Source organism: Lepisosteus platostomus, chromosome 7, assembly GCF_059453375.1.
Source record: "Lepisosteus platostomus isolate fLepPlt1 chromosome 7, fLepPlt1.hap1, whole genome shotgun sequence".
NCBI classification, from domain to species: Eukaryota; Metazoa; Chordata; class Actinopteri; order Semionotiformes; family Lepisosteidae; genus Lepisosteus; species Lepisosteus platostomus.
The window spans coordinates 33,526,907-33,539,415 of record NC_142617.1 but is presented as its reverse complement, the minus strand read 5'-3'; the positions used below and the strand labels follow the sequence as shown (position 1 = coordinate 33,539,415).

Sequence of the window (12,509 nt, the reverse complement as noted above, 5' to 3'; positions counted from 1 at the left end):
TTCTCAGTCACAACTGGCGAATTACTGAAGAAGCTTACACCTGAAGAAGGCTCCACGGCCGAAACGTTGTGTTTTTTTAATTCTTTTTTTCAGCATGGAATAAACCTATTACTTGTTCCTTTGCAGCCTACGCATGCTGACGCAGCTAACCACCTGAACTACTGGCGAATTGTGTCACCCAAGACTTTAATTAAGGACTTCAGAGATCCATTCTCCAAGCCCTCACCTTTACCCTTTACACTGCTCAGGAGTTCCCCCAAAAGTATCTCTTTCACCCGCGGGCTGTAGCAGTTGTCATTCTCTGTACTGTATAATGGCAGAAATCCATGTCTTTGATTGTCTTGTGATCTTATCCTGCCTGTCCCAGCACCTCCTCTACCTCTACACCTGTGGGGCTCCTAGATTTAAATCAACATGTTGACTCACAGTTCCCTGATCACCTGATCCCAGCAGGTGTCCTGTCAGTCCAGTAACAGCTTCACTGCAGCAGCTCACAGTCACAGAGGAGGGGTCAGTCACAGGCTACTGAGTCTGGAGAGAGCAGCTCTGCTGCAGCTCTGTCCAGCACAGCCTGGCCCTGGGCAGCAGTGCTCTGCTGAGCTTCACTGATGGGCCAGCTGGAGGAGACTTACCCAGGGAGCGTGTGGCTCTCTTCTGTCTCTGTCTCACAAGAATGAAAACAGCCACCAGGAGCAAAAGTGCCATTACTCCAAGAGCTGCTCCAATCAGAGACTTTGCATCTAAAAATAAATAAACAGGCCTTTTAAAAACCAGAATATGCATTTGCTGATACTGAATGTGTCCAAAATTCACTCCAGGTCACTGTGCCTTCCATTCATTGAAGAATATGGGAATCATTTTTAGGTGGTGCAGTGATATAGCAGTTTGCTATTGGTTCACGTTTCTATGGTCCTGGGTTCGATTCTAGACAGGGGAGCCTTTTGTAGGGAGTTTGCATGTTCTCATCGTGTTAATATGGTTTTTTTCTGGGTGCTCTGGTCTCCTCCCACATTCCAAAGACATGCTGGTGAGGTTAACTGGTGTCTCTCAGTTGTTCCTGTGTGTGTGTGTGCTCCTTATAATGGACTGACATCGCAACAAATGTGCAGTATGGGGATCGGCTACAGATTGGCATGACCCTTACTGGGGCTAAGCAGCTTTCAGATGATGGGTGACCTAGTTTTAAAGGAGAGTAACACTTTCTTTTAAGAACTCGTGCTCTCTTGTGGTACTAAGGCAGCAAAATCCAAGGTAGGAACGTTTCAGTTAAACTCAGTTTTTCATAGCCATTCAGTCTTATTTTGCCATTTCTCCCCAGGGTTAAAAAGAAGAAGGAAGTGGTTTTGTGTTTAAGTCCACAGGGGACAAATGACATCATATAGGCTGGAAATAAGACCGTTACTCCTGACGAGCAACAGGAAGTTCAGCTGAGGTCAGCACAGCCACTGAAGTGCTTATTATTCATGAGGCTTCTTTCTGTCCTGTGTGTCTGTTCCTGTTTTAGTTCAGAATCGGATTAGGAATCCAGAATGCGCTTGCTTTCAAGTTCTTACCAGAGCTTACAAAAGAAAAACAAAGAATTTGTGGCTCCAAAATATTACCGTTGTGGTCTTGCTTCGAGATGTCCATGTGGTTTGTAGCTGCCGTACTGAGAGAGTCATTTTTGCCACCTTAGAGAAATATGAGGAAAAATAAAAATGTTGCCCCAGACCAGTCTTTCTCATTTTTTAAGATATGTATACCTCAATAGCCACCTCCCATTTTATACTGGATGATGGTGAAGGCATTAAAATCATACACTTGGTCTTCTTTTGTCTGTGGAGTTGTTGATAAATGGCAGCACTTTATAAGCCACCTCTTCAATTTTCTAATGAAGAAGCAGCGGACCTCAGTCTGTTAAACAGCAGGTTTGTCAATGACAATAAAACTGAAACCAATCTACTCTTGTGCAGCTGAACAGTGCTGGAATTCCGAAAACAGGACTGAGGAGATATTGTTTTTTCAGTGTTCAAACACAGATCACACTCCATCTAAATTAGCTAAACTGTATTCACTATCATACAGGTACAGTAGGACTATTCTGGTTTCTGTTATCAGTAAAAGGTCATATTGAGGCATCATCTTTAAAAATAGCCCCTTCCTGTGGATGTCCTGGCTCTTGAGCTGAGTGCTGTAAGCAAGTATTTGTAGAAGTCTAAGGGGGAAGCACTGATTTTGGGCTAGATAGTAGAGCTCTTGTTTCAGTGATTTTGGTTGTGGTTTTAATATAATTTCTTAGGTTTTCTTTTAGAGACATCCATCAATCAATTTTCTAACTGCTTTCTAACTTGCAGGGGAGCCAGAACCTATCCCAGCAAGCAGTGGGTGCAAGTCAGAGTACACTCTGGACAGGACACTAGTCCATCGCAGACATGAATACACTCACACCAGGTTTTCCCCAGAAGCCAATTAACCTAACGATATGTCTTTGGACTATGGGAGGAAACCCACGCAAAATGCCAAGCAATTCTAAACACTGTTCTACCAAGCTGCTCAATGATATATATAAAATATTTATAAAACATCTACTGTAGTCCATGTTGTGGCAAAACTGGAAAATACTCTTAAGGAATACTTGGGAACCCTCAGGAACCTGCACATGTGTAATGAAGGTACTTAACATGCAATAGGAAGAATTAAGAAAAATCTATTAGAGTTCAATCCTTTTGTAAGACTATTACATGCTGCAGGACTGGTATCTGTATTGTCAGGGAGAGTCTGGCTATAAATAGGTCATGAACAGGAAATGATGTTAAGAGACCTATAGTTTGTCTCTTTACCAGCAGTGTGCTGTTGTGGATCAGAAGTACCGACTAAACCACAGACCTCAAAACACAGTTTCACACCTCTGCTTCCTATGTGTCAGACAGACCTGTGGTGCTGCTGGCTGTGTCCTGGCTGGAGCTGGCTGTCAGCGCTGTGGCAGTGACCTCCTCTGTCACACTCCCTGGAGCTGAGGGGGTCACTGTGGGGACTGTAGGAGCTGAGGAGACAGACAGAGGCATCAGAGTGGGAGTCCAGACCAGGTTTTCCCAGTCCTGGTCCTGGAGGCCCAGACACCTTAAATAAGTTGATTTTACTGCAACATTTCCATGTTTTTTTTTTCTCCTAAAAAGTTTGGAATTTTATTTAAATGCAATAGTTGAAAGGCACCAATTCAAATTAATCATGTTATTAAATCAGTGAAGGATTCAATTGTTTAACTGAGAGCTGGGCAGGAACAAAACCCAGGAGATGTGGGCCAGCACTGGGACCCCTGGACCAGAGAGACTCAACGAGACAGAATCAGAGGACTCCAGGAGATATTTTTAATGTAATGCTGTGAAAAGGTGGTACTTGGCTTCCTGATGTTCCCCCAAAATGCAACTGGGAATGACCAGTTGTCCAGTCACATGATCATATGGTGGAAGACAATTGGTCAAGTGGCATTTAAAACCAGGAAGCAAAGCCTTCCAGGGGCTTAGTGACCTCTACTAGCGGGGATGTTAGCAGAGATTCTGTTATGTGTTGCACCTGGTATAGAAATGAGCAGAGAAGGATGAGCTAGTGAAGATTTTTTTTTGGGAAGAGACCCAGAGAAAGACGACAAAAGCAGTTTAGCTGTCCAGCTGTCCAGCTGTGTTTTAAAGGGAGACTGAAGCAGTACAGTTAGAGCTCAAAAGACTTTCTCTAGTGCTATCCTGTGTGCATCAGATCATGAGGCTCTCTGGCAGGCACTGTTCAACTAATCAGAAAGTACACACAGTTATCAAAGAATGTAGACATTAGTCCATAGTTTTGACCTTGACCTACATAAAATGTGCAGATTGACATTTAACACAACATGAGAAAGGCTCAATCAGGGGGTTTAAAATGCTGGTTCCAGAGAACTGCAACCCAGCAGGTATGTAGATCGCTATTAAATCTGATTTATGAAGATTTGGAATAATTACAACATATTGCAATCAAACAGGAGATTTTTTTCAAATTAAGTGAGGTCATGTAGATCTAAAATCAACACACTCTTTAGCCTTCAATGACAGAGTACTCTTTGAACAGATTAATTGCTTGATTTGTCAATAGCTTACATTATTAACAGTTCCCTTTCCTAATTCTTCAAATGATTGCATCAATCACTCCAATACCTGGCTTGGACTCTGATCTAATGATAAACTACTCATTTCTATCTAAGGTTTTAGAACATGTGGTACCATGTCAGTAATAGGTTCCAATGATAGCTAATGATCTGTTTGAACCTTTCCCCTCTGTTTTTCATTCTAATCATGGCACCAACACTGCTCTTGTCAGGGTTTTGAATGATTTGCTTGTTGCGCCTGACTTGAGGAGCTAAAAGTAATCTTATGCTCTGTGCTCTTAGTCCTGTTTTTTTTTCTACAGCAAATCTTTTTAGTGTTGCCCAAGTGCTTATAGACACTCTCTTCAATTGCACTGTTTTTAACTGCTCATGCTCATTCAGACTGGCAGGCAGCATTTTTAAATTCTGAAATCCCCCCTTGGCCCCAGTCAGTCATGGTGTGCTGCAGGGTTCAGTCTTTGGCCCATTGCTTTTTATTTGCATTCTATCTCTGGGTCAGATTATACACAAACACGGTTTTCAGTTTTACATTGTTTTACGGCTGATACTCAGATATATGTTAAAACCTCTTCCCACCTCTGTCACTTATCTCTAAATCTGTGAACTATCAAGCTCTGGTTGACATCAAGCTCTGTGAAGCTAAATGGTGACAAAACCATTATTGGTGGGCAGAAAAGGTCAATTGGAAAAACTGGAGAGTTTCACAGTAATGGTGGATGGCTTCCCCATTCAAGAGTCAGCCATAGTCGGGAATCTGGGAGTCACCCTTGATCCTCTCCTGTCTTTTGACAGGAGATTCCACATGGAATTGGACCTACAGGACCAACTCTAATTGTTTTGCTCTTGATAAAACTTTGTGAAGGAACAGGAGTCAAAAACTCTAGGAAGCTGACAGCATCTAATCCAAAGATGTAAAACAAGATTGGGTGAAATAATTGCAACCAAAGAAATATGAAGTATTAATCCAATGTTGTTGATTATTTTTGTGCAAGTCATTTTTCTCTTCTAGTGCAATTACTAAATATTGTTTGAATTTTAATATGTATTTATACTTTTTTGGTTTTGGTGCTATGGGATAATCTGATATACTGTAAGAATATTATTATTTTATTATTAGGTTAAGACTGAAAATGTCACAGCACAGTAGATCTTGGATTTTACCATAGCTTTAGTTTAGTAGGTTTATGTTTTATTCAAATAATTTGTGAATAAAAATTAGATATGATTTAATTTCTGTTTTTAAAGTGTAATAGGTTGCAAATGAGGACCTACCTTTCCTGACTCTCAGATGTATTTTTGAGAGTCTGTCAGTCCCCCATTGCTCCAGTCCACAGTAATACACCCCAGTGTCCTGCAGGGTCAGTCTGCTCATGGTCACAGTGAAGGTCCTGGATGAGACGTTGTCAAAGAGAGAGAATCTCCCCACAGAGACCACAGTGTCCGTCTTGCCAGTTTTAATGAGAACGTCCTTATTCCAACAGGGATCCCGACACCAGTACTTCTCCTTGTACAGATACCCATCTGGATAGTCGCACCGAATCTCTACACTTCCTCCTTCAGATCCATTCACTCTCCTCTCTGCTGACATCACACAGCCTAGAACTTCAGAGAAAGAAAGTGTCAGAAAAAAAACAGCAGACCAGAGTCACAGTCTCCCAGGAGGCTGTCAGATTGTCAGAATAACCTCTAGGAATCTCATCCAAACAGTCAGCTACTTGACCCTCCCAATAAAATGTTCTCTGGATAATAAAATGATGGGAGTGTATTTGGAATCATGGGAACTTAGAAAACTAAGGATGCCCATTCATTTTTATAATGACGATTCTACCAGATACCGCAGTGTATAGGGGAGGTCAAATCAGAATTCATTTTTTAATGTAGTTGTGCTCTTTAAAGCACACTAATATTGTGTAAAGAGACCCAAATTGGTGCAGTATGTTACCAAGGAGACGTGTCAGAGAAACAGAACTAAAAATATAATTTCACTGTGATAGGACTGGAGGTAGCGATTGTGGAAATCTGTAAAGTTTAAGTACACACGGTCTGCATATTTACTGTTCTGTAATTATGATAATCATAAGTATAATATTTTACAATGGGAGCTTCCAGTTCTCCACATCATTTGCTTTAAAAAGGCATACAGTGCCTTGCAGACCCTTCCTATGGTGCCTCTTTTTGTGAAATTACAAAATAATGCAACATCTCTTAATGCACAAACTGAAGACCTCTAGGGGTAAGATGAGATCACAGTTAATATAGGCAAAATATATATACAGTATATTAATATAAAGAAAAAAATAATACATATGAAATGTATACAAAACATGAACAAATCCTAATTTAAAGTGTCATGACTGCAAGCATTGAAGCTTCTTCAAGGAACTGTAAGTCACTTTAAAGCCAATTGACAAACTGTATAGATTCTGGCAAGTGACACTCAGATAGTTCCCTCCTTACTTTTCTATTTGTAAATGTATGTCATTTTAAAAGTGAAAATAAAATCCATTTCAGTAGGTACACAGCTTTTTAGATACACCTGACAATGAGACATGCCAGCCTCAGAAACCTAAAATTACATGTATTTGATACTATACACCTCTGACTGTTCTTCTCAGATTGCTTTCCTCCGTTTATATATGAATTAAGTATGCATTTGTCCTTACTTATATAAATCATTTTGATGTATAATTCAGTTGCTTAAAGCTTTAAACTGAAGATTTTAGTGTCCCTGAGATCATCCAGCACTTGCTTTGTTCTCCAGATTTCTGCAAACATAATCGTATACTTCTTCGACCTTTTTGTTAATACGATTTAAAAGGAGCACTGCACACCACACTGTGAGCTGCTGTTCTGATTAGTGTTGGATTTAGTGCTTATCAAAAAACCCCACAATATTTAACAAGCTACCACAGCAGGCTGCAGCTGCGATCAGAGCGTCGCATCCAGAAACTACAAGAGTTGCATCAGTAAGCCTCAGTTGCTATTTTCTACTTGTCCCTTTTTTCAATCAGTGGAAAAAAATGAGGTCAGTTAGCTATGGAAATCTGTGCTGATGTAGGAGGACAGTGAAGTTGGACTCACCAGTGACGAGAGTGAGAGTATGCACAGAAGATTTCATGTTCAGCTTTTCGGTAACAGAGTCTCCTCAGCTGTTCTCTGTCGGAGTGAAGCTTCCTTTCAGTTCAGACTAGGAAACGAGCTCACGCTTTTTTAAGAGACTCCGCACTGGTGTGTCTCACACTGTCTCACTCAGAGAAGCTGCTCAACGTAATGAACCAGCCACATGGAGGCGGAAAACACTCCAAATCTGACTCGATCTGCTGTTTGACCTGTACTGCCCTCAATACCATTAAACCACCCAAAACACTTTTTAAAATTTCTTCTGGGATAAACAATATCTTGCAAGATCTTTTCCCACCTCTTTTTCCAGTGATGCTCACAGCACAAGACTAAACTGTCCTTCTGATTGATTGAGTGTAAAGTGTTATTTTAAACATTTGACTGGCATTTCTCTTTCATTTTTAATTCTCTACCATCCTTTCATCTAGACATTTCAAAAACAATCTACATTTGAGCCCAAATTGCCCCTAGGTCTGCTAGCCTCATTCTGAAATGTCCCCTTGTTGAATTTCTTCAGTATAGATCCTCATGATAGAAACTCATCTACTGAACAGCCTTTGTTATTCCTCAGACTTTACCCTCTCGGTCTCCAGTATGCTGCCTCTGTTCACCACAAGAGAGATCCACTTCCTTTTTGCAAAAGGCTTGCAGAAGAAGCCAGCTCTCTTTCAGCATGCAGTGTAAGATGATATGCATGAATATAGTTCCTAAAACTTTAAATGAGGGAACATATTACATTGTGTAATTTTTTTAATAGATAGCTCTTGCCTTACTAATACGCACCATTTGTCACTATCATATTTTGCCCAATCATGAGCTTTTACAGTACTTACACCCAGTGCTGAGCACCAATCTACATGATTCTGGTGTTTGTGCCTCCTCTGTTGTATGCTTGGTGTTGTACAGTATGGCTTTTACTTTGCAGTGTCAAAGAGGTGCATTGCACTGAAGCTGGGTTCTGCATGTATAACCTACAGTACATAACAGAATAGACCACAGGAAAAAGTACAAGACTAAATCTCCTTTATTATGTATTTTATGTATTGATTACTTTTTTAGTGCTGAAGCATATTATATTCTCCCCGTGATTTTATATGTGGACAGCAGAAACTGCAGGGTGGCTTGAGTACAAAAAAAAGAGGGGGAAACTAAAACTCCGGTCGGGAATTCAAGGAAGGAAGGAAGGAAACTGATCAGACAATGGAGACACAGTCTGGAAACAGCCTTGCCCTCGAGATGAAGTGGAAGAAATCTAAATGCCACAGCCGCACAAAAGACAGACCATAGGCTCCGCATCAGCTCATCAATTAAGGTTGTAGGATTTTGACAGCCCAGACATCTTCTTTAAAATCAAATGTATAAAGATTCCTCTTGCTGGATGGTGCTTTTGTATGGGAGTGAGGATGCCATGGGCTTTGTTTTTTAGTCTTAGATCCTGGAAGCACATACTGTACATGTGAATATGAGAAGAATATGAGCGACAAAAGCTCTCCAGCTGTAGAACACTGACCATTTCTGAGGGGGTGGGGGAATTATTTCTGTGCCTTTGTATCTGGGTTTCCTTTTTGAATCTTCAAAGTTTATTTTGCTGGCTTTGGAAAACAGGAACAGGAAAAAAGCCCTGTAGGTTTTCTTCTGGTATTTTGGGGGGTTTGTACTCGGCAGAGGGGCAGGGCAGGGCTGGTTAGTCCTACTGCCTCACAGACCTGGGTACTCCACTTTCCCCCCTCCTATGAAAGACATGCTGGATATATTAACTGGTCTCTCTCCATTGACCCTGTGTGTGAGCTCTCTGCAGAGGAGCAGTATCCTGTACAGAGTCTAGTCCTGGCTTGCTGTAACCCTCAGCAGGAATAAACAAGAAAGAAAGAATATTTTTTTTAAACCCCAGCATGCTTTATCCAAGATGGACTTGCCATTTAACAGCGTGGGTGCAGGGACACTGCAGAATCTTGTTTTCTCAAAAGAAATGAAAAGAAGTCAGGAGATACATATTGTAATGCTCCAGGGTTCACATGGGTACAGTATGTACCATCGTCTCTGCCACCTCAGGTCGGCCCCCCACCGTCAGGCACTAGAACCCAGGACTCCGGCATCACTCAACAGGGACCCAGCCACTTAAGCCAAAGGGAAATCTCCCATCAGCCCAGCGGCTGTGGTCCCTGCTATTCACAGGGAAGGGCGGTGACGTCACCGCTCTGGTAAGCTGGCTCTCACAACCAATGGAGGCCTTATGCGTTACAATATGTAATGATTTCTACGGAATCACTGGGTTAAGGGGAATTGGCCAAATACCCTTTCGGGTATTTTGACAGTATCTTCGAGTATCTTTTTTCAAGTATCGTTTTGAGAATCATTCGAGGATACTAAGGTCAGGAAGTTCACAGGACAGATGAGCAGTTTATTGTCCTGCTGTCTATGTTAGCTTTCTCTTTTTTTTTAACAGACCTGAACTAATCTGTATTTGCAGGTACAGTATCATTATCCAGTGCACAGTGCGGCTCTGATTTACTCTCCACTTCCAGAGCAGCACAGATTGGAACAAGGATACATTTGGAACAAGGATTATTTGTTTGGACAAGGCATTGTAGGGCTGGGCAAAATTTTCATTGGTAATGGAAATTTACTCACAGATTTACCCACTTCTACTTTAAAACATTATTTTCTTGGAATTTTCAACAATCTTAGTTGTCTTGGAAACATTTTTGTATTTTGTTTTATTTATGTGCAGCTTTTTGTTTAGTTTAGAGGATCTAACTCTCCATTACTGAAGCAATACTCGTTTCTAAATACATTTCCTACCTCTTCCTTCTTTATCCACATTTCTACTTCTCAATTTCAGTTCGCCCTCTATAATTTTAGCTTTTGATTTTCCATCTCTTCCTACAAAAATCTATTTGAAAAAAAGATTAAAATCGAGAATCTCTGATCTTCCTGTCTTCCTGTGTGAGAAGAGGGAGAGGGCGTGCTGCTTTCATACAAGGAATAAATTGAGAATTATTTCAGGGACTGATGTTTGTTACAGTAGTGGGTAATGGAAATTCTGCCCTTTTAAGGGAGTCCCATTGCCCCACTTAACCCAAGGGTGCCCAGTTCTCGTCTTGGAGGGTCTGTGTATCTAACGGCTGTTAATCTGTTAACCATGTCGAATTAAGTCAATAGTGAGCTGATTCAGGTTATTAATTGCCTGCATGGACAGAAAACGTATAGACACAATGTCTCTCCTTGACCAGTTTTGGGGACTTTTGCTTGGTCCATTTAGTAATATAGCTTAGTTTGTAGTTTGTAGACTTACACGGATACAGCATTTTCAAAAAGAGTACATTTTTATCTTCCACCCTTTATCATGCTGGTTTAATCAAAGCTGTGACAAAATACTAAGATAAGTAAACCACGGGAACATTCTGAACATTCAGAATGCAATATGGCATATTTAATACACTCCAGCGATACGGTTGTATAAAAGAGAATGACGTGCAAAGACCTGGTAGTCTGGTCTACCCTGCCGATACTGTTACCACCACAACGCTCACCAGGAGTAAGCGGTTAGAAGATGATGATGGTGGTGTTGGTGGTGTGACGATGGAGGATGAGTCTTTCACATTGCACATAATTGTGTCATTTGTGGCTCTGAAATGAAGCGGCGAGGTGAAAAAGCTGCGTTTGACTGAGAGCTCACAAGCAGGTCTCGGGCAACAGCGACAACAAAAGGGGAGGGAAGGGAGCCAAAAAGAAAAAGAAAGATAAAAAATAACCCAACACTAAGGGCTGCAGAGCGGCAGTCACAAAGAACAAAGAAAGCGCTGAATATGATTAAGCGCAAAACTGTAGAGGAAAAAAGAGAAGTGGCGAAAAGAAGCTACAAAGTAGCAATGGCGCAGTGGCTCAGGTGAGGACAGGACCTGAGTGAACGGCGAGGGACGTATTTAAAGAAAATTGGAACTAATAAATAAGAAATTAATTAACTGCCTGCTGGGAAAGTCTGCCCCAGCGTGTTCTAACAGCGCCGGGGGGGGTCCTGCGTGTGTGTGCGGGACCGATCACCTGCGCTTGCTCCGGCATGTCAGGGTCTTGTTGCCTTGACATTGTGTGTCTGCCCAGAGAACACTATTACTTTTTAAAGGGGTCGTCAAACTGACATTCCAAAACTACATTTCATTTGAAAAACAATGTTTCCCTAATCGTTCCACTTTGTTTGGATTTGCAACTTAAAAATGAAATTCAAACACAGCATTTTGAAATCCAAATCCTGATCCAAATCCAAATCCAAATTTCAAGAAACAGCTGAATGAAATCCTGGGATCAATTAACTACTGTCTATCTAACTGGCTAGATGGGCCAAATGGGCTTTTCTCATCTGTAACCTTTTTTAGGTTCTTGAAGGTCCAGGGCACAGTTTGTCTGGACACAAATGCTGCTCTTAATTCTTTAAGATGAGATAAGAGCCATTTATTGGCCATATACAATTTCTTGTATTAGGAATTTGTCTTTTCACATACCCCAACTTGCACTCCATGAGACACACAGACAGGAGAGAGGAGAGAGGAGAGGAGAGAAGCTTGGGGTCAGAGCTCAGGGTCAGCCATTTACACAGCACCCCTGGAGCAGTTATTGTTAAGGGCCTTGCTCAGGGGCCCAACAGAGTAGGATTTCTCTGACGGCCACGGGATTTGAGCAAGCAACCCTCCAGCCACAGGCGCAGATCCTTAGCCACAGAGCCACCGCACCACCCCGGTAAAGATATGCTCTTCATTGTCCTATTGTATAATCTAATTCTGAGTTAACTCGTGTTTGATTAAATGATTAGGGACAACTACACTTAACAAGGGTGTTTTTTTTAAATATTTAAAACAGTTTTCAGCCTCTTTTTAAATTAAGTTACACCTCAGTTTTCGTTTTACCTTCTCTTGCAGTTATCAGACATGGGGGTCACCTCAACCGCCAAGCCTGAAAACATTGTGGTTGCTTGTGCTTTTAAGGTGTTCGCACGTTTGACGAAACACTTAAAAATTTGAACGTGTCTCACAAATGAGAGGAGGCCATTTGGCATTGAAAATGCAATAAAATGTGTCATTTACTGAGCCCAAACAGGTTTAATTACTGTACTTTGAACTTCCTGTAGGCCGAATGTGTGCTTTGAGGATATATGAAACACAAAACAGAGGACCGGAGGGGGGGGCTATGTGGAAGGCTGAGGACAGGAGACACTTGTTTGCACAAAAGAAAGATTGTGTGAGTCTGGAGCAAGCTACCCAGCCATGATTTTGAAGTCTAT

The 12,509-nt window shown here is 41.4% G+C and overlaps 1 protein-coding gene across 2 annotated transcripts in view; it reads right to left on the bottom strand.

Moving 5' to 3' along the window:
- LOC148658571 (CMRF35-like molecule 8) overlaps positions 1-12,509 on the bottom strand; it is a 16,467-nt gene extending 3,958 nt beyond the window's left edge. The window contains exons 1-5 of one of the 2 annotated variants that reach the window (XM_088639927.1): positions 7,196-12,508; positions 5,387-5,716; positions 2,912-3,022; positions 1,602-1,670; positions 633-740 (exon numbers count right to left, since the gene is read on the bottom strand). In XM_088639927.1, the coding sequence (XP_088496053.1) occupies positions 633-740; positions 1,602-1,670; positions 2,912-3,022; positions 5,387-5,716; positions 7,196-7,232 (655 nt within the window). In that variant the 5' untranslated portion in view covers positions 7,233-12,508. Of the gene's footprint in view, positions 1-632; positions 741-1,601; positions 1,671-2,911; positions 3,023-5,386; positions 5,717-7,195 lie in introns of both variants that reach the window. The other variant, XM_088639928.1, reaches the window with a different exon arrangement.